Source organism: Nothobranchius furzeri, chromosome 12 (assembly GCF_043380555.1).
Source record: "Nothobranchius furzeri strain GRZ-AD chromosome 12, NfurGRZ-RIMD1, whole genome shotgun sequence".
Taxonomy (NCBI): Eukaryota; Metazoa; Chordata; class Actinopteri; order Cyprinodontiformes; family Nothobranchiidae; genus Nothobranchius; species Nothobranchius furzeri.
This window is the reverse complement of record NC_091752.1, coordinates 45,118,306-45,138,925: the sequence shown is the minus strand read 5'-3', so window position 1 is coordinate 45,138,925 and position 20,620 is coordinate 45,118,306. Positions and strand designations below refer to the sequence as shown.

The window sequence follows — 20,620 nt, the reverse complement described above, 5'->3', positions numbered from 1 at the left end:
CGGACAGAAACAAGGAGATGAAGGTCAGAGGAACCATGAGAGAAACAAAGTTTGATCCTGCAGGGTTCTGCAGGGTGGTTTGGTTACGTCCATCCCATCATCCATCGACCCTTTTGTGTTTGGGAGAAGCTTCCTGCGTCGGACGGAGCAGACTAAATCCAAATCCCTGCAGGAAATATTCCCATCCAGCAGCTGAGGTGCAGCCTGACAGTTTCCACCTGCTGCTTGTTCCACACAAGCCTGCTGTTTATCATTTCAGATCAAACAGAACCACGTTCCCAGAACCAGAACTAAACAATCGGACCTTAATCTGATCCTGCAGGAGTATCAGTAAAACACTTCCTCTGATTCCCAAACAAAAGGAAAAATAACCTCAGGGTGAATTCGTCCTGAGAGTACCTTAGAGAACAGGTTTCTAACATAAATCTGTGACTCTGAATCCGTTTTGTCGAACAGATTCATGCAGAAGCTCAGGATGTTTCCCAAAATGAACGACACCTTTAAGTTTCACAGAATCACAAAGGTCAAAGGTTACTAACAGGCTCCCATTGTCTTTAACCTGTGAATCTCAGCTGATTCAGTTCCTCAGCTCATAGCAGCCAATCAGGGGATAGGTGGGCGTGGCCAGCAACAGCTTGTTTTATTTAAAGGTCAAGTTTCCTTGTGTTTTTAGTTCATCTGTAGTCATTCTAGTAGGAATGAATTATTTGTAACTTGTACTCTGGGGAAAGTATACACTGGTGCACCAGACGCAGGAGTCAGCCGGAGGAGACAGGATGTGGAGGAGTCTCGTTTCCTGATTTTTGGACATCTCTCCTCTGATTGGCTAAGAGCCACACGACTCTACCACTGACTGTTTCTTCTGCAACGTTGATGTTTTATCTCCACAGATGAGAACGATCTTGTATTTAGTGCCTCTCCAGATCAAAATCACACACACTTCACAAAGAGAAAAAAACATCGTAGTAAAAAACGTGAACACATACAATTTTAAAATGAGAAGGAAGAAAGAAACATAAGAAAAGGTAATACGAGATCCTGGGAAAAATAGGTGGAAGCAGCTGCATGAAGACAAGCTAGTGATAAAGAACCAACAGAAGATCACCAACGTATGATGGTGCGTGTCCATGGAAGGCCCTAAAGACCAGAACCAAGACCTTGGAATGAACCCTGAAGTTGACCAGCAGCCAGTGAAGCTGGAGGACTTCTGTGTTTTCAACGACTCCGCAGAGGTGGGGAGGAGGGGTCTTCATAGGCAGTTTCTGCTCATTAAGCAACAAAAGAACACTACCCCCCCCCCCCCCCCCCATGTTCCAGTCTGAACTGACTTAGCTGCTTGAATAAGAAGCAAAAGCAAAGACGCCCAGGGGCTGTCATTAGAACCATTTTGGAATTTCTATCAGAAGCTATGCAGGTAGGTGTAGGAGACTATTCTCATGTTCAGCCTGCATGACACACTCAGACTGACCCATCAGGTTTCTCAGGTTCCTTCAGATCCAGTCAGAGATTCATTAGGCCACACGGAGCTCTTTCAAGCATTTCTAACCCCCCCCCACCCCCACCCACCCACCCACACACACACACACGCACATGCCCCCCCCACACACATGCACACACACCCGCATGCACACACACACACACACACGCCCCCCCCACACATGCACACACACACACACACACGCCCCCCCACACATGCACACACACCCACACATACGCATGCAAACACACCCGCACGCACACACATACGCACGCATGCAAACGCCCCCCCCCACACACACACGCACGCACACACGCACGCACACACACACACACACATACGCCCCCCCACACACACACCCGCACTCGCACACACACATACACACGCACACCCACACGCACACCCACACACACACACCTCAGGACTAAAGGGTCCAATTTCCCTCTCTGGCTATCAGGGTTCTGCTGAGTCCAAGAGAAACATCGAGAGGACGATGATGAATGGATTAGGCGCCTGTATGTAAGTCAAACAAACATATGCACATACACACACACACACACACACACACACACACACACACACACACACACACACACACACATGCATGCACAGAAGAAAGACACACACACTTTTATAATAGGAGGTCAACCTTAACCTGAGCCTGAGGAGTAGACCAAGGTGTAGTTCTGTTTATCTCTTGCAAATAAAAAAGGAAACAATTGTCTTTGTGCACAGTCTCACAAACACACACACACACACACATGCACACACACAAATGTGTATGACGTTCACCGTGTGAGTGAATGGTTGTCATAAATCGCACAGAATCACAGGAAGTGGAGCTGGTGATACAACAGGAATTCATGCTGGAGGTTACAAAGTTTCACCTCAAACAGAATCTGCTCCCAGGTTCTGAACGTGTCTGATTATCAGGGCAGGTTCAAGGACTTGGTCTCAGAATAAGACCGGGAGGACCAAAGAACAATAAAGAAGAGAAGAATGGAAAGATTAGGAACAAGGAGAGGAAACAGCCTCATTTAAGGGTGGATGAGGAAAATCAGAGCGGCTGACGAAAGGAAATTCACAAAGAAACAAGAAGACGTTCAAAAAACAACACCTAAACAACAAACTTCAGACATTTTCAGTTACTCATTTCTTGTTTCTTCAGAATGCCAAAGTGTTCAATAATCAAATAAACCATTATGAAATAAATATCTACATAAATAATTAGGCTATCATGTAATCTGTCAATGAAATAATGAAAAAACTGAATATGTTCAATCTAACCTCAATGCTATGAAATATGTATCATTCTTCTTTTAAAATGTGCTTATTAATATAAAGTTTTATTTAAAAAGTCATTTTTGCATAATAATTATAATCATTATTGAGGCATTTTTATTTATTGCTTTCAGTTTTTTTTACATAACATCCTTTTTTTTTTTTTTTTTTTTTTTACCAAAGTCAGCTTTTATTTTATGAGTTTTCCCCCACGGCAGAACGTCAGAGTGTGTCAACACACATAGTGGGTGTGACCTGCAACACCATTAGTGGTGAGAAACGGAAAAAGGTTGCAGAACAACGTAGGAAAAAAGGGTTTGAAACCTGTGGTTGGAAGGAGCAGAGCCTGCAAACGCTCGTGTCTGCAGCGACCACCGTGCTAAAGGTGGTGAGGGTTAGGGTCGGTCAGGGCTAGTTAGTCACTAGCTAGCTAACTTTGTGCTGGTGGCTTTGTTCTAATAGCATCACGTTGTTGGTGATGACGAGCTACAGGGTAGCCACAGCTGCCCTGATGGAAGTCAGACTGCCGAGCTCTGGCGCCACCAGCAGGTTAGGTGGGTTTAGTGTATCGCCCATTTGCCGATCTGGCGGAAGCCGGGATCAAACCTACAACCTTCCGATTACTGGACAACCCTAAAGCCCTTCTCCTAGTGTTCTCCGTTCAACATGGATGCTTTTATCCCAGCGATAAAGTCACTCGTGATGCAGATTTGTTATTTTCTGTATGTAAATCAACCCCAGGTGTAACAGCAGCAGAAGTCCAGCTCAGAGTCCAGTCGCAGACGGCCGACAGAGGAGTGGGGGGGGGGGGGGGGGGTTCAAGTGTTACACAGCAACATCTGTTTCCACTACACACACGGAGCTCTGTTCTTCCTCCCATGTGCTGGAGTCCGACCCGTTTCTGGGCCACTCATGCCCGATCACATAACTCTAACCAAACATGATCATGTAACATTATCAAAATACACAAGCAGCTCCACTATTCCAGGATTCCAGCATTCCTGATCTCCCACAGACGAAGCTGGAGGCAGCTGGAGATCAGGAACTCTTAAAAAAAAACATCATGTGGTTCAGGCTCAGAGGAACCAGAATCGGAACCACATCATGGGGTCTCTAATCTTTCTTACAAAATAAAAAATAACTCTTCACATCTCTGTCAGACAGCAGGAGGCCGGCAGCCAATCACAGGACACAATGCTGATGCAGTCGTCCAATCAGACGGGAGTTCTGCTGCTGAAACAGAACCGGAGTCTGAAATAATGGACTCACAGTGAGACGCAGCCTTTCCCATCAGAGTCACACACTGACTGACTGATCATCGGCCTGCTTAACCGACTGGAGCCATATGTCCTGTTGACCCGGAGCCAGAACTTCCCCAGAACCCACCGGATCATCCAATCAGATCCTCAGATAACGCAAGAACAAGATCGCAGAAGAACGGAGCTGGTCTCTGTTCAGCAGAGATTCAGACTCCACAAGTCTGAAGAACACAACCATGCCCAGAGAACAAGATTCACATTCTAATCAATCTAATCCTAATCAGATTAAAAAGAGATGAGACCCTTAGTAAACAAAACCAGCTCAGAATGATAAAAGAAAACCAACAGAAGCACAAAGACAAGCATCAGATCAGGTGACAGGAAGCACACATGCTAACTGGAAAGCATCCCACAGGAACCTGTTTCACCAGGTTTAAGGAGGAAAAACTATTCCATATAAATAAAATACAGATTAGTGGGTGTTTGCAGGAATGTCAGGAAATGATTCTTTATGGTTCCAGAACATTTACCATCCAGCGGTAAATACTTAGAGGCTTTTCAGTCTCAGTCTGCCGGTTTTAGTTCTGGAAAAGCAAAACTAAACTTCAGCTGGAAACAAGTTGTCCACTCCCCTCAGAAGGTCCAATAAACCTGGCTCACACACAGACTTTGGACCCGTTTTAGCACCGGTTTATCCTGATCCAAAGTCCTCTAATAAAGTTTTACTGAGGGGACTTTAAAGTTTAACCCAAACGTCACAAATCAACTCACAACAGAGTTCTGCTAAATTTCAGTGAGCAGTTGCTGCTTAGTTTCCATTAAAGTTGTTAATAAAAACAACCACGATGGACTCACTGGGCCGTTGGGATTCTTACATTCCTGCTGCGGGTCGCTACAGAACTCAGGCAGATAACATCACACACACACACACACACACACACACACACACACACACACACACACACACACACACACACACACACACACACACACACACACACACACACACACACACACACACACAGCTAATTCTGAACCGGTTGGTTCTGGTCCAACTTGCCGTTTCACCATACAGATACAGGAAGTTGTGAGCATCACACAAACAGAACCAGAGCTGTCAGTGTGTGAGCTGCAGCATATAACGTGTCCTCATGAATCAGCAGCTCCTTATTAGCCAGTGTTAACCCGACCACACTAGTGTCTCGGTGCACGACTAGAAGTCCTCCTCCAACAGAGTCAGGGTGCGTCGCAGTGACACTAAGAAATGACATAAGCAACATTACTGCAACATCAAACAGGAAGCTATGAAAAAATTAATCTCTTACAGATTTCTACAGTTTGTTGCTTTTTTCTCTCTTAAATGTTGCAGAACAGCAAACAAATACAGTTAATACAAAACGTTTCCAATTATTTCATTTACAAACTGAACGATGATACACAAACCAGCCTAGTTCTATGTGATTAAACAACTTATTTATAAAGCTGAGTTCAGCTCCACCAGCCAGACCTGTCCTCTACCACACCTGATCACTAACACACCTGATCACTAACACACCTGACCCCTACCACACCTGATCACTAACACACCTGATCACTAATATGTCTGACCTCTAACACACCTGATCACTAATATGACTGACCTCTAACACACCTGATCACTAACACACCTGACCCCTACCACACCTGATCACTAACACACCTGATCACTAATATGACTGACCTCTAACACACCTGATCACTAACACACCTGATCACTAATGTGACTGACCTCTAACACACCTGATCACTAATTTGTCTGACCCCTAACACACCTGATCACTAATATGACTGAGCCCTAACACACCTGATCACTAATATGACTGACCTCTAACACACCTGATCACTAATATGACTGACCTCTAACACACTTGATCACTAATTTGTCTGACCCCTAACACACCTGATCACTAATTTGCCTGACCCCTAACACACCTGATCACTAATATGACTGAGCACTAACACACCTGATCACTAATATGACTGACCTCTAACACACCTGATCACTAATATGACTGAGCCCTAACACACCTGATCACTAATATGACTGACCTCTAACACACTTGATCACTAATTTGTCTGACCCCTAACACACCTGATCACTAATATGACTGACCTCTAACACACCTGATCACTAATATGACTGAGCCCTAACACACCTGATCACTAAAACACCTGATCACTAATATGAATGACCTCTAACACACCTGATCACTAATATGACTGACCCCTAACACACATGATCACTAATATGACTGACCTCTAACATACCTGATCACTAATTTGTCTGACCCCTAACACACCTGATCACTAATATGACTGAGCCCTAACACACCTGATCACTAATATGACTGACCTCTAACACATCTGATCACTAATATGACTGAGCCCTAACACACCTGATCACTAACACACCTGATCACTAATATGACTGACCTCTAACACACCTGATCACTTATATGACTGACCCCTAACACACATGATCACTAATATGACTGAGCCCTAACACACCTGATCACTAGCACACCTGATCACTTATATGACTGACCCCTAACACACATGATCACTAATATGACTGAGCCCTAACACACCTGATCACTAGCACACCTGATCACTAATATGACTGAGCCCTAACACACCTGATCACTAACACACCTGACCTCTAACACACCTGATCACTAAAATGACTGAGCCCTAACACACCTGATCACTAACACACCTGATCACTAATGTGTCTGACCCCTAACACACCTGATCACTAATATGTCTGACCTCTAACACACCTGATCACTAGTATGACTGACCTCTAACACACCTGATCACTAATATGACTGAGCCCTAACACACCTGATCACTAACACACCTGATCACTAATGTGTCTGACCCCTAACACACCTGATCACTAATATGTCTGACCTCTAACACACCTGATCACTAATATGACTGACCTCTAACACACCTGATCTCTAATATGACTTACCTCTAACACACCTGATCACTAATATGACTGACCTCTAACACACCTGATCACTAATATGTCTGACCCCTAACAAACCTGATCACTAATATGTCTGACCCCTAACACACCTGATCACTAATATGTCTGACCTCTAACACACCTGATCACTAATATGACTGACCTCTAACACACCTGATCTCTAATATGACTGACCTCTAACACACCTGATCACTAATATGACTGACCTCTAACACACCTGATCTCTAATATGACTGACCTCTAACACACCTGATCACTAATATGACTGACCTCTAACACACCTGATCACTAATATGTCTGACCTCTAACACACCTGATCACTAATATGTCTGACCCCTAACACACCTGATCACTAACATGTCTGACCCCTAACACACCTGATCACTAATATGTCTGACCCCTAACACACCTGATCACTAATATGGCTGAGCCCTAACACAACTGATCACTAATATGACTGAGCCCTAACACACCTGATCTATACCACACCTAATCACTAATATGCCAGATCACTAACACACCTGATCACTATTGTATACTTGATCACTAAAACACCTGATCACTAATATGTCTGACCCGTAACACACCTGATCACTAATATGACTAAGCCCTAACACACCTGATCACTAATATGACTGACCTCTAACACACCTGATCACTAATATGACTGACCTCTAACACAACTGATGACTAACACACCTGACCCCTACCACACCTGATCACTAATATGACTGAGCCCTAACACACCTGATCACTAATATGACTGACCTCTAACACACCTGATCACTAATATGACTGACCTCTAACACACCTGATGACTAACACACCTGACCCCTACCACACCTGATCACTAACACACCTGATCACTAATATGACTGACCTCTAACACACCTGATCACCAATTTGTCTGACCCCTAACACACCTGATCACTAATATGACGGAGCCCTAACACACCTGATCACTAACACACCTGATCACTAATATGACTGACCTCTAACACACCTGATCACTAATATGACTGAGCCCTAACACACCTGATCACTAACACACCTGATCACTAATATGACTGACCTCTAACACACCTGATCACTAATATGACTGACCTCTAACACACCTGATCACTAATTTGTCTGACCTCTAACACACCTGATCACTAATATGACTGAGCCCTAACACACCTGATCACTAATATGACTGACCTCTAACACACCTGATCACTAATATGACTGACCTCTAACACACCTGACCACTAATATGACTGAGCCCTAACACACCTGATCACTAATATGACTGACCTCTAACACACCTGATCACTAATATGACTGACCTCTAACACACCTGATCACTAGTATGACTGAGCCCTAACACACCTGAACACTAACACACCTGATCACTAATATGACTGACCTCTAACACACCTGATCACTAATATGACTGACCCCTAACACACATGATCACTAGTATGACTGAGCCCTAACACACCTGATCACTAACACACCTGATCACTAGTATGACTGAGCCTTAACACACCTGATCACTAACACACCTGATCACTAATATGACTGACCTTTAACACACCTGATCACTAATATGTCTGACCCCTAACACACCTGATCACTAATATGTCTGACCCCTAACACACCTGATCACTAATATGTCTGACCTCTAACACACCTGATCACTAATATGACTGACCTCTAACACACCTGATCTCTAATATGACTGACCTCTAACACACCTGATCACTAATATGACTGACCTCTAACACACCTGATCACTAATATGTCTGACCTCTAACACACCTGATCATTAATATGACTGATCTCTAACACACCTGATCACTAATATGTCTGACCTCTAACACACCTGATCACTAATATGTCTGACCCCTAACACACCTGATCACTAATATGTCTGACCCCTAACACACCTGATCACTAATATGACTGAGCCCTAACACACCTGATCACTACCACACCTGATCACTAATAGGCCAGATCACTAACACACCTGATCACTATTGTTTACTTGATCACTAACACACCTGATCACTAATATGTCTGAGCCCTAACACACCTGATCACTAATATGACTGAGCCCTAACACACCTGATCACTAATATGACTGACCTCTAACACACCTGATCACTAATATGTCTGACCCCTAACACACCTGATCACTAATATGACTGACCTCTAACACACCTGATCACTAATATGACTGACCTCTAACACACCTGATCACTAATATGACTGACCTCTAACACACCTGATCACTAATATGACTGACCTCTAACACACCTGATCACTACCACACCTGATGACTAATATGCCAGATCACTAACACACCTGATCACTATTGTATACTTGATCACTAACACACCTGATCACTATTGTATACTTGATCACTAACACACCTGATCACTATTGTATACTTGATCACTAACACACCTGATCACTAATATGACTGACCTCTAACACACCTGATCACTAATATGACTGACCTCTAACACACCTGATCACTACCACACCTGATGACTAATATGCCAGATCACTAACACACCTGATCACTATTGTATACTTGATCACTAACACACCTGATCACTATTGTATACTTGATAACTAACTCACCTGATCACTATTGTATACTTGATCACTAACACACCTGATCACAAACACACCTGATCACTACCACACCTGATCACTGACACAGTTGAACACTAACACGGGGTTGTTAAGAAGAGCAGGACAAAGCTCCACAGTGATGAGGGACTCATCAGTAGTAGTCACAAACACACAAGGAGTAATGGTTAGTTAGTAGGTTCAGGGGTTTGCACACAAGGCAGATTGGTCTGGATGCATTTTTTTTGCCTCACTTAAAGGAGCAGCATGTAAGTAAATAGTAAGAATTTTACAGTACCATATGTGAGTGTGGGGTTGCTGTGTCTCCTGCGAGCTAATACTGCAGCGCCAACAAGTGTAATCTGACGACGGCTGGCAAAAAGCTCCAGCGTTGTTTAAAGTGGTTGCAGAAACAACATTTTACCACAGGATGTCATTTTTATTTCATTTCTACATAACACACCTTTAATGTAATCATAGTTGAAATTTGTATAAAAGACTTTTTTTCATCCAACAGAATAAGGAAAGTTTGGTTTCTGTCTCTGCCTTTCAGACCTAAAACTTTGGCCTATTAGTGTATTATTATTACCAATATTATTGCTATTATTATATTAACCTTGTTATATTATCAACATAATTATTATTGATGCTATTATTATTATCTAATACATTAAACACACACATTCTTCCTTTGCAAGTCTTATTTTAGTATCCGTTGGCTGATAAAAGCTTTAATAATGTATCTATCTTCATCAACAGATGAATAAATGTAGGTGGAAATGGTTTATTGATGTGGTTTTCTGGTCTTTACTGAAAAGAGATTTAAATAATTTAAAACCTGATCTAATCGTAGCTGACTTTCCTTTTCAAAAACAAACCAACTTTATCTGAGTTTTTAAGTTATGTTTATTCCATTCTAGGCTGTGATAAGACCCGCCCCCTTTCACTGCTGCTGTGAGCATGCTCAGTGCAGCGTTTCCATCAAAGAGCCTTTTCATGCTGCAGACCCCCCACCCCACACCACACCACCCCAGCACTTCCTCACATCACTTTCTGCTCTCACTTCAACAAGAAGACGATTCTGTGTTTCAGTAACTGATACCAATGCCTTCAGTTGAGTCCCGACTCCTTCTGTCAACGGCTTGGGAATTGTGATCAGGAAAGTCACCGGGAAACACAAGGAACTCTTTAGGGGGGGTATAGTGCCCAGGAAGCTAATCCCAAAATCTTGGCTCTCTATGAAAATCCCAGTTTACCTTCCCCAAATTCAATTCCAGGAAAGTAGCTGGCCTGAACTCCCTCCCATTCACCATGGTAACACATGTTGGAGCACAAACCTGCTCTTTGGCAGGCTAACATCTAGGCTTGCTGAAGTTTAAAGAATATGATTGGACGAGGCATGTTACGGCCCCCCTTTTGCTTGTCGGCGGCTGGCAGCTACAAGGTGGTGAATTAGCACCACCTCTGGCCCACAGCGGTAGCAGCAGCTGCAGCTTTGTTCTTGATGGCTAAACTATTAAAAAATGTGGAGTTTAAACTTTTAAAATTGAGCTTGAACTCATTCACTGCCAATGACGACTAAAGTCGTCATTTGTATATTTTTTTTACTGTGTGGGCATCAGAACGAGCCCCCGCACTGTGAGAACAAACATCTCAGCTCTAAAGCTGATCTTCATCCGCGTACGTCACACGTCCCGTGATCAGGAAACAGAACATCCATGTGTTAGATCGTTTTGGGCCGTTCTTGTAAAAAAAAAAAAGTGAGGGACGAACCGGAAAAGCGTCTGCCGATCACAATTCAACAAAGGATTGTGAAAGAACGGATAACGCTCGAAACACGCGGATTCTTCCTGATGTAAGAGGTGAGTCTACTCTTTGTTTTGGTTGTTTTGGCGTCGACATCATCCCAGCGCGCAACATTCTGTGACTCTTAAAAAAACTGTAAAAACTGTGAGAAACGCTGGCAGCGAATGAGTTAATTGTATTTACATCTTAACATTTTTTGTACTTAATCTTCATTTGCAGCCAGGAGCGATTCCTTCCACTGGTGTTGCTCCTGATGTCAGCATTATAAATAAGTATAATTATGTGTCAGCTTTAGTCTGGGATGGGCTCGTATAATTAACATGCTGTCCTCTTCATGAATATGTTAAAATAGCCTTAAACTACCTTACAGCTGCTAACTTTACACACAAGTAAAAGGAAATACTTTATTAATGTGACTACGCATTTACTCTGGTCACACGCATCAAACAGGCAGAGACCTCACAGACTGGGATGTTACTCAAGGTGAATCGTAAGCTGGACAGTGTTCTAGCTGCGATACCGGTATTAGTGTAGCCTGGCAAGCCAGACTAAATAAATGTATTATTTAGTCTGGCCATGCTCCATTGACGGCTCTCGGTTGTGGGGCGGGTTCCACCGTTGTCTTTCAAACAGTGTTGCCAGATCCAAAATCCCACAATATCGTACAGAGAGGCCGAAATTATCGTTTTTCAGTACAAATTATCGTACATTATAAATTTGATAACAACGTTCTATAAATGACTTCTCACTCCAATATAATATAACAAAGAAGGTGTTTTATATTGCCCTGTTTAAATAAACATCTTTAAAACCAGTAATATAATGCCTATAAACGTGCAGAGTGTGTCGGCACCACTCCTCCCTTTGCGTGATTCTTGAACGGTGATTTCTGATACCATCTGGATGTTGCAGCAACCCGTAACAGGTGCAAGCTATCCTTTAAAAATAGGATCCAACTCCCACGCAGGACGATAAACTTGTGTCCGGTGTTGCTTTGCTTTATCTTCATCCGTCCCTTCTCTGGTTTTTCTTTTAAGATTAGAAGCCATTGTCTCGTCGCTCTGTCCTCCTAGCTTAGACTTAACTCGGCGCGCTCGCGGGCAAACACTGGCGGGACACTTCCACATTATATAACCTTACAGTTTCTCGTGAGAGTAGGCCCTATCGATGTGATTGGGCTATTTATTGTACAGATCCAGAGTCAGTTTTTGTAATAGACACAATAGCATATACCTGTAAGCACTGAGGTGAAATCTGACTTCAGAACAGTTTAAAATTATGTAATTGACTTGGGAAAGCCACAGCAAAAGACGGTGTTACTAGATGCAATGTGAAATTATCGTACATTTGAGGTTTTTTGAAACTATTGATCGTACATCGTACAGAGCCCAAAATTATGGTACAAATACGATAATTATCGTACATCTGGCAACACTGCTTTCAAATGATCTCTGCATTCCACTGGACAATGAATGTGACATACTCTTGTTTCACTCTGTTGTATCATCCCACCCACCAGGCATATAGAGTGCCCTGATTGGCCCACAAAGCGGATAAAGCTCTGTGATTTGTTCACTAAGCAGATAGAGCACTATGATTGGCCCACCATAATGGACCAATCACAGCTCTTTATGTGTGTGAAACCCCTCTAGAGAGCTGTGATTGGCTAGCCAGAGTCCTGGTAGGAGCTGCTGAGGTTCCAATGGAGCATGCCTAGACCAAACTTTGCAAAGCAAGAATTTGGTCTAGTTCACTAGGCTAGGATTAGTGCGCAAAATGGATGTCATCTCGGAGAGGGTCACCGGACGGTGTGGAGATGTTTAAAACCTGAATTGGCTTCACTGGAGGCCTGGGATGACCAGTTACAGACTTGAAGGCAGAGAGGAAAATTATCTCTGCCTGATCCAAACAAAGTCTTGTTATCCGAATCTGACGCCATGGCAGCCTTGTGAATGCCAACAACAAACCCCCACGAAGGAATGCAGACAGATGCTGTGAAAACCCGACCTACCACTCCCCCACCCCCTGCCTTCGGATTGGTGGACTTCAGCCTGGCGAGGTCATCAAACTGCAGGTGTCAATGTGCTCTGCGCTCCTCCCAAGATCTCCCTCCCACCTGTGGCTACAGTGGATGAGCGCCATACAGGGCTGCTCTCGCTGGGGAAACAGGATCCCAGACCCCCCCCCCCCCCCCCCCCCCCCCGGCCATCCTCTTGGTGTCTCATGTTGTGAACTGTTGATGTTCGTGCTTATATGTTTGAGGCGTTTTTTTGCATAGAAAAGCTACGCCCTTCCGGGAGTAACTCTGGTATGCCTTTTTTTCCCTCCCCCGATTTATCCTCATGTAATCCCCTTTTCATCTAATTTGAATGAGCGCCGTTATGGCTGCTCTCATGGTCTGCCTGTGTCTGTTCTGTCTACATGTGTGTGTGTAACCTTGGTCAGGCTGTGCTGCGGAGTCAAGTTCCTATGCTCTGGTTCGCTGGAGCGCTGGCAATAAAGCTTTTTCTGATTCGGATTTGTTCTAAATGACATACGTGATGTTTTGTCCTCGATGTGTAATATATGTGTTAAATGTATATTTTTGACAAACGATTTACTTTAGGGTCACGTGACCACCATGAACGTAAATTCTTAAAACTCATAGCTGCTCAGCAAAAACAAAGTCCTCCAGTGTCCAAACATCCAGGCTCTGGAACCAAGCATGAAAAGATGAAAAGTTGACTATAATATGTGGAGAAAAAAGAGCTGAAGCAAACTTCCTGCGTTGCCATGGAAACATGTAAACTCTGAGCGTTTTAACTAAATAGCTCGAGCCACACAGTTTTAATCAAGCAGCTAGCGGTCTCTAGTTCTGATATCTTTGTGGTCCCCGTAGGCATGAATGAATAATTATTGCTCCGTCTGGATGAAGAACGAGGCTCTGTCCTTCACTTCCTCATTTATCTAGCATCGAGGGGCTGCCTATGGACGCGTGAGACTCGCTTGACTTAGAGAGGATTGAAATCAGCTGCGCATCATTGGTGGTAACATTGAATCCTTCAATGAACCGGTGTGCTGTGTCAAGCAGGGATTTGTCAGGATAGCCCCGATGTTCTAAGCATGCTGCTTGGTATACCCCCCAGGTTCACACAGACTTCGGCTGGACACACTGGAACAACTCTCCCACCACAAAAACATTCATAGTGTTTCCCTGTGTGTGACAGTGTGAGCGTCCAACCAGCCAGCCAAAGGGACATCCTCTTGGCCAAGTAGCCAGGGTGCATGATCACTCGGGTCAGTGACAGGACGCTCACACTGTCACATGTGCATCAGAAAACCGAACTGTCGCCCTAAATGGACTGTCTGTTTATAAATGCATGTAAACACTTCAGTCTGTCTGAAGGTGACCAGGTTCTAAAGCACCCAGATAATGCGGTCGGAAATGGACTTCATCTGCATGTAAACGGCTCCGTCAAGCTGATACTCGTAACTGCCTAACCCTAACCCAAGAGCGCAGAAGTGGTCTTCTGATAATATCGTCACCTCAAAGTAGCACGTGTGACACCATCTAATGGGCCATTCCCATCTGTACCGGGTCGGCCCGGGCCGGGTAGCCCCAGTCGGCCCCAGCCTGGCCCGGTTGATTCCACACATCCTTGTCTTAAGCCCATGTGGGCTGATTCTACCCACCAATCAGAGGCTTGCTCTAATGGAAGGTGTGAATTTGCTGTCAGCAGTGGGTGTGTTGGCCCTGGTCGCCCTGAAGCAGACCCCCTCGAGAAGAGGGCTGAGAATGAGCCTTGGTTGGCCCGAGAAAATACCAGGCCACCCAGATATGTAAACAACCTACGCTACCCGGCCCGGGCCGACCCGGTACAGATGGGAATGGCCCAAAAGAGTCCAGAACGTACCAGACCAGCTGTTCTGCAGCACTGTAGTCCTTTTCTTCGGCCGTATATATCCTGGTTTAACTTCACCTGTTTTACTGCCGCCAAAGTTTGTTTGCCATTGGTGTTGTTTTAAGATAACCGGGACAATGTCGACACGGACGGGCGCATGTTGCCACCTACTGTACCGGAGTGGAGCAAACTTCTTTTGAGGGTTCGTGTTTCTAACGTTCATGTAAACCAGGATGATCCCAGTTTCTTAATTTAGATCGACCTAGATGTGCATGTGAACACACCGACGGATGCTTTGACTATTAGTAACAGTAATTATAAGAAAACTTGTTTGAGAATGGAAGTGTGTTTAGAGATGGTATTTAGTTATATAGTATATATAGTTATAATGATTCCCGACAAGACAAGAACGTGTAGTACAAACTTAAATCTTCTCCAATCTGATGCCGTTTTGATATTTATAGATAAAATGTCTTCCAGATTTATGAATTAGGTAAATATCTCCTGAACTCACGTTGATTTAATTGGACTCATTTTTATTGTCGATATTAAAGAACTTTTTAAAATAAAAAAAGAGTAAACACAGAAACATTTAAGAAGATAAACCGGGTCACAGCTCACTTCAGACGTGACTCCTAAATGACCTCTATGCTACCCCACAATGCATCAGGAGAAACGTTAATCTGAGAGTAACCAAAGGTCATTAAACAGAATAATTCATTCAGTGGACATAAATACAGAAGTGTGACGTGGGAAAAGTTATGAACGATTTATTCTAACAGAGCTGTAACTATGGTAACCAAACACAATCTGTGTGTAAATAAATGTTGGTATTTTTATATTTTATCGAAGCACATTTGTCGTTTGTCTGTTTAACAGATAAGATTTTTATTTGCAGAAACAAACTCTGAAAATTTCAAACACAAATTTAAATGTAACATTCATTAGTAGAAAACTCAGATTCTGGAAGGAAAACGAGTTCATGAAAGCTCCGAGACGGCTGGTACTGTGAGGTGTGGTGAGTTCAGGGACAGGGATAAATGTCAGAATTCATACTGCTGCTCGGCAGCGTGCCTTCACCGATCACATCAACATGGTCGACCCAGCAGCTGATGTTTTGAGGCTCATCTGTATTAATTCCAGATATCTAAGATTGTAAGGTGTACTCAAACACACCAGCTGGATTTTATGCTTCCAGATTTTAGATTTATACCATAAACGCACCACAAACGGTTTTGTTTTTTGAGCCTTCTAAATAACAAAAATATTTTAGCTGCAGTGTAAAATATAATTTTAGTGGATTATTTGAAGCAGGATTTTAAGATGTTTCAAATTTAAAAGCAGCTGGAGCAAAAACCAGCTCCTGCTCTGATGGGACAGGAAGCTTCTCACCCCTCCTTTGTGTGAATCTGATCAGCACGCAGCAGCTGAAGCGTCTTTTAATTCCACTAAGAGGAGTGACGGGGGAGACGGGGGAGACGGAGGAGACGAGGCAGGAAGGCGATGCTGCAGAGACAGACGCCCTGCAGAGGCTCATGAAACATTGATGAAGAGGACGAAGCTCTTTCTCACTCCTCAGACAAAAACCAGGAGGGACAGCAATGTACTCCTGATATGTCTGTGCTGTTGTGGACACGCCCCCCCGACCCCCCCCCCCCCACCCCCCCCCCCCCCCACACACACACACACACGGTAATCCTCACCCCCCCACATTGAGCTGGGAGGGGGGGGGGGGGCAACAAAAGAGGCAGATGATGATGATGTATACCAACATCACAGTTTATTTCTTTTTGTTGTTGCACAAATTCAGACAAGCTGAAGCTCCGCCCACTTTGGATTTCATTACAAAGCTTTGCATCAGCAGGTCCTCACGACCATCTGCTCACACCATTATCAGTCCTCTTCACCTACTTTTATCAGTCTTTAATAAATGATTCATACAGTTATGAATAAAGCATCTGGGTAATGTGTTCATAATCAGATCCCTTTTATTCATCCATCCACCGGTGTTCTATCTGCTCATGTTTACTGATCCTTCATGACTGGACGGGCCTCCAAGCTGTGAATGCTGGGAAATGTAGTTGTCCTGACTCACTCATTGATAACGGAGTAATGATGAAGCCCAAACGCCTCCCGGGTTATTCCAGCATCCGTCTGAGAGCAACAACCTCCCACGAGGCGGCTCCATCCCAGCGGACGCTTCGCTCAGTGGTCCTCGTGAGACGACGACCTGCCGAAATCTGTAATATTCGCTGACTGCTTCCATATTCATCATCCCACTGGGAATGGAACCAGCAGCCTATTTCAGAGGCAAGGTGCTGCTCTGAGGCTCTGGAGGGATTTACAGCGTCTCATAAAACCAACCCCCTCACCCGTTCATCGGTCTTCAGGCCCAGGATCGGCTTCACGGGAACGTCAAGATCTGTACATCCTGACAGATTCATCTCTCATTTGCGTCAAGCTGTCTGAGAAGTTTATAAAAACTCTAACCTGAGAAACAAACATCATTCCTTAAGCAAACAGTCAGGACCTGAATTTAGAAAAGTCTGCCCCACTGATTCATCATTTCTAGTAAAAACCTCCGCAGCTTTCAGCTCAGAGACACACAAACCACCTCTAGCTGGACCATAGCCAGCAGGTCACTTTCAGAGCCCAGCCCAACGGTTCTGAAGCGGTCTGAGGGTCGATCCGGCATTAACCTTCGTCTAATTTCAGCCTGATGGTAAATTTTACAGTTTTAAACCATCTCTGGTCTGATGTGCTCTACAGGACTAAAAACAGCTGATTCAGCGACTGCAGGCTGAGCTCATCTTCATGCACGAGGACTACGGCGTCAGAAATAACCCAAACATACGGATGGAAGCAGCGCGCCGCTCCATAAACCAGAAACACAAACACACACACTGGAACTTAGTAAACGATTTAACAAGAAACACCAACAAAGCCTGAGTGAAGCCAAACAGCACAGATGCAGCAAAGGCACCACGTGGAACTGTCCCTTCTGGTATGGGCCACTACATTATGGCTGATAACTGATCATTACAGATGTGCCTAGCAGAAACTACAACACACACACACACACACACACACACACACACACACACACACACACACACACACACACACACACACACACACACAGCTAACCGCAGCCCCAGATCCCCCGTTTGGTCCCAACACACCAGAACGGCTGCAAACATATTTAATATAGAAAAAAGGGAATTTTCTACGTTGGATCGTGTTTGATTTGGTTCCTGAATCAAACTCGTCACCTTTTATTTTACCTCCACTGTTTTACTTTATGAGACAAGTTGATCCAAACAAGCTAAAGGTCAGAATAGCGGTGAACACGCAGGACCCGGTAACTATGCTTTACAAGCAGAGGTGATGGGGTAACGGGTTAAACTTCAGACTCATGCTGATCTCTGACAGACTGACCAGCAGATTAGCACGGTCGTCATGGTTACAGAAAATCTCAGATAAACTTTCTTCGTACAAACAGACGATTGTAAAACCACGTCCCGTTGTCCAAGTTAATAAGCTACAATCGCCTGTTTGTTGGAGCTTCTGGAATCTGGTCTCCGTGAATGTCAGCCTCAGTGCTTTCCCTCCATCAGCTCCAGGAGATCGGAGCGGGAAGTTAAAACTTTAAAACTTTGCTTTTTGCTTTTCAGATCAGAAACATAAAGTGAGTCAGAAGTTTGACACAATCGTCCGATAAAAAGCTGAGACCTAATGAGCTGCCGAGTGCTGCGTGGTGAGGAAGAGGAGGAGGAGTGAAGGTATGCAGGTCAGAGTGAAACTCCTTCCTCAGCACTCGGCAGCTTTGTCGGTGTGGGACGGAGGCAAGGCGCGGCTCACAAACCCAGAGACTGCACAGAAAAAGCTGCTGACTCACACTGAAGCTCTGATGTGAAGTGATCAGACCAGATCTGAACCTGAAGTCAGCTTTAATAACCAGAAAACTTCAGCCAGACTCCAGCTGTAAACATCTGGAGTTCATTCTAGGATCAGAACCTCCAACGGAGAGCATCCCTCCCCTCCTTTTACACATTCTTACCTTGAAGCTGCTTGAATCGGCCCTCCAGCTGGTTGTAGTTGAAGGCAGCCTGACTGGAGAACCCGGGGTCTGGACTGGACCTTCTCATGGGGCTGGGGCTGGGACTCAGGCCCCGACCCGGGCTGGCAGAGTGAGAAGGTCCAGGGCCACCCGAGGATGGGGATAAGGCACCGGCATAGTCCGAGCTCGGGGACAGGGGTGAGATGGATCCGGGGAGGGAGCTGGTAGCACTCTGAAGCTCCATGATGAAACTCCAGAGAGGATGGAGAACTCACAAGGGACAGGTCCAGAGAGGCATGAAGGACAAACTCCAGGAGAATTTTCCCCAATCCTCAGTAGCACCAGAGCGTTTCACCCAAAACTTAAATCCAGGATAAAACAGAACTTGGCTGTAAAAGGTGTAAATATGAAACCCTGAGTGTAAATGAAATGATGTTCTCTGAGCACCACAGCAGGACTGAACGATGGAGGAGAGAGAAGTTTCTGCTTCTGCTGGCTCAGCACACGCACCCCGACCTCACCATCACGCCTCCGTCTTCCTTCACCCATTCATCCATCAATGTCCTGAGAGATCACACCTTCCCCCAATCAGTCACACAGCCATCGTCCAATAGAACAGACACAAACACAGACACCCTGGCTGAGGAGGAGGAAGAAGAGGAAGAGTGCAGGGCAGGGGGGAGGTGGAGAATGAAAGCGTGGGTTTGTCCTCCGGTGAGCAGCAGCAGCAGCTCAGACACTGAAAACATCTTTCAGATGCAGCAAGCCCCAAGGGGGGAGGGGCTGCAGGAAGGAGTGGCTAGTCCTCCTGGTGACCAATCACAGAGCTCCAATTAGACATGATGTCATGGGCTCATTAACATAAGGGGCGGAGCAGTAAGAGGGCAGGAAGGGAGGAGAAACTGTTCACACTGGAGAAGGAAGTTTGATTTGAACTTTTGCTACAGAAACATTTTTAATTAAATCAAAGTGCAACAGAAACAAGTGAGCTCCAACATTTTAGATGAACTTTGATGCAATCTGATGCTTTAACTCCAGTGCAGGCTCAGAGGGATTAAAAACACCTACACGATTGGCAGAACGAAGCCACTGCATCATGAAATAGTTTAAACTAAAACATTCCAATCCTATAGAAAGCCAAGAATAAATCTGATTTCCAAAGATAACAGATTCTGATCAGAAAACTACGAGAAGTTCAGA

At 44.5% G+C, this 20,620-nt stretch overlaps 1 protein-coding gene across 2 annotated transcripts in view; it reads right to left on the bottom strand.

Annotated features, from left to right (window-relative positions):
* Positions 1 to 20,620, bottom strand: part of LOC107396444 (spectrin beta chain, non-erythrocytic 1) — a 141,151-nt gene that overhangs the window by 41,423 nt on the left and 79,108 nt on the right. The window contains exon 1 of one of the 2 annotated variants that reach the window (XM_054738515.2): positions 19,421 to 19,878. The exons of the other annotated variant lie outside the window; for it this stretch is intronic. Within the exon in view, the coding sequence (XP_054594490.2) occupies positions 19,421 to 19,664 (244 nt within the window). The 5' untranslated portion in view covers positions 19,665 to 19,878. Of the gene's footprint in view, positions 1 to 19,420; positions 19,879 to 20,620 lie in introns of those variants that run through there. 2 annotated transcript variants of the gene reach the window in all.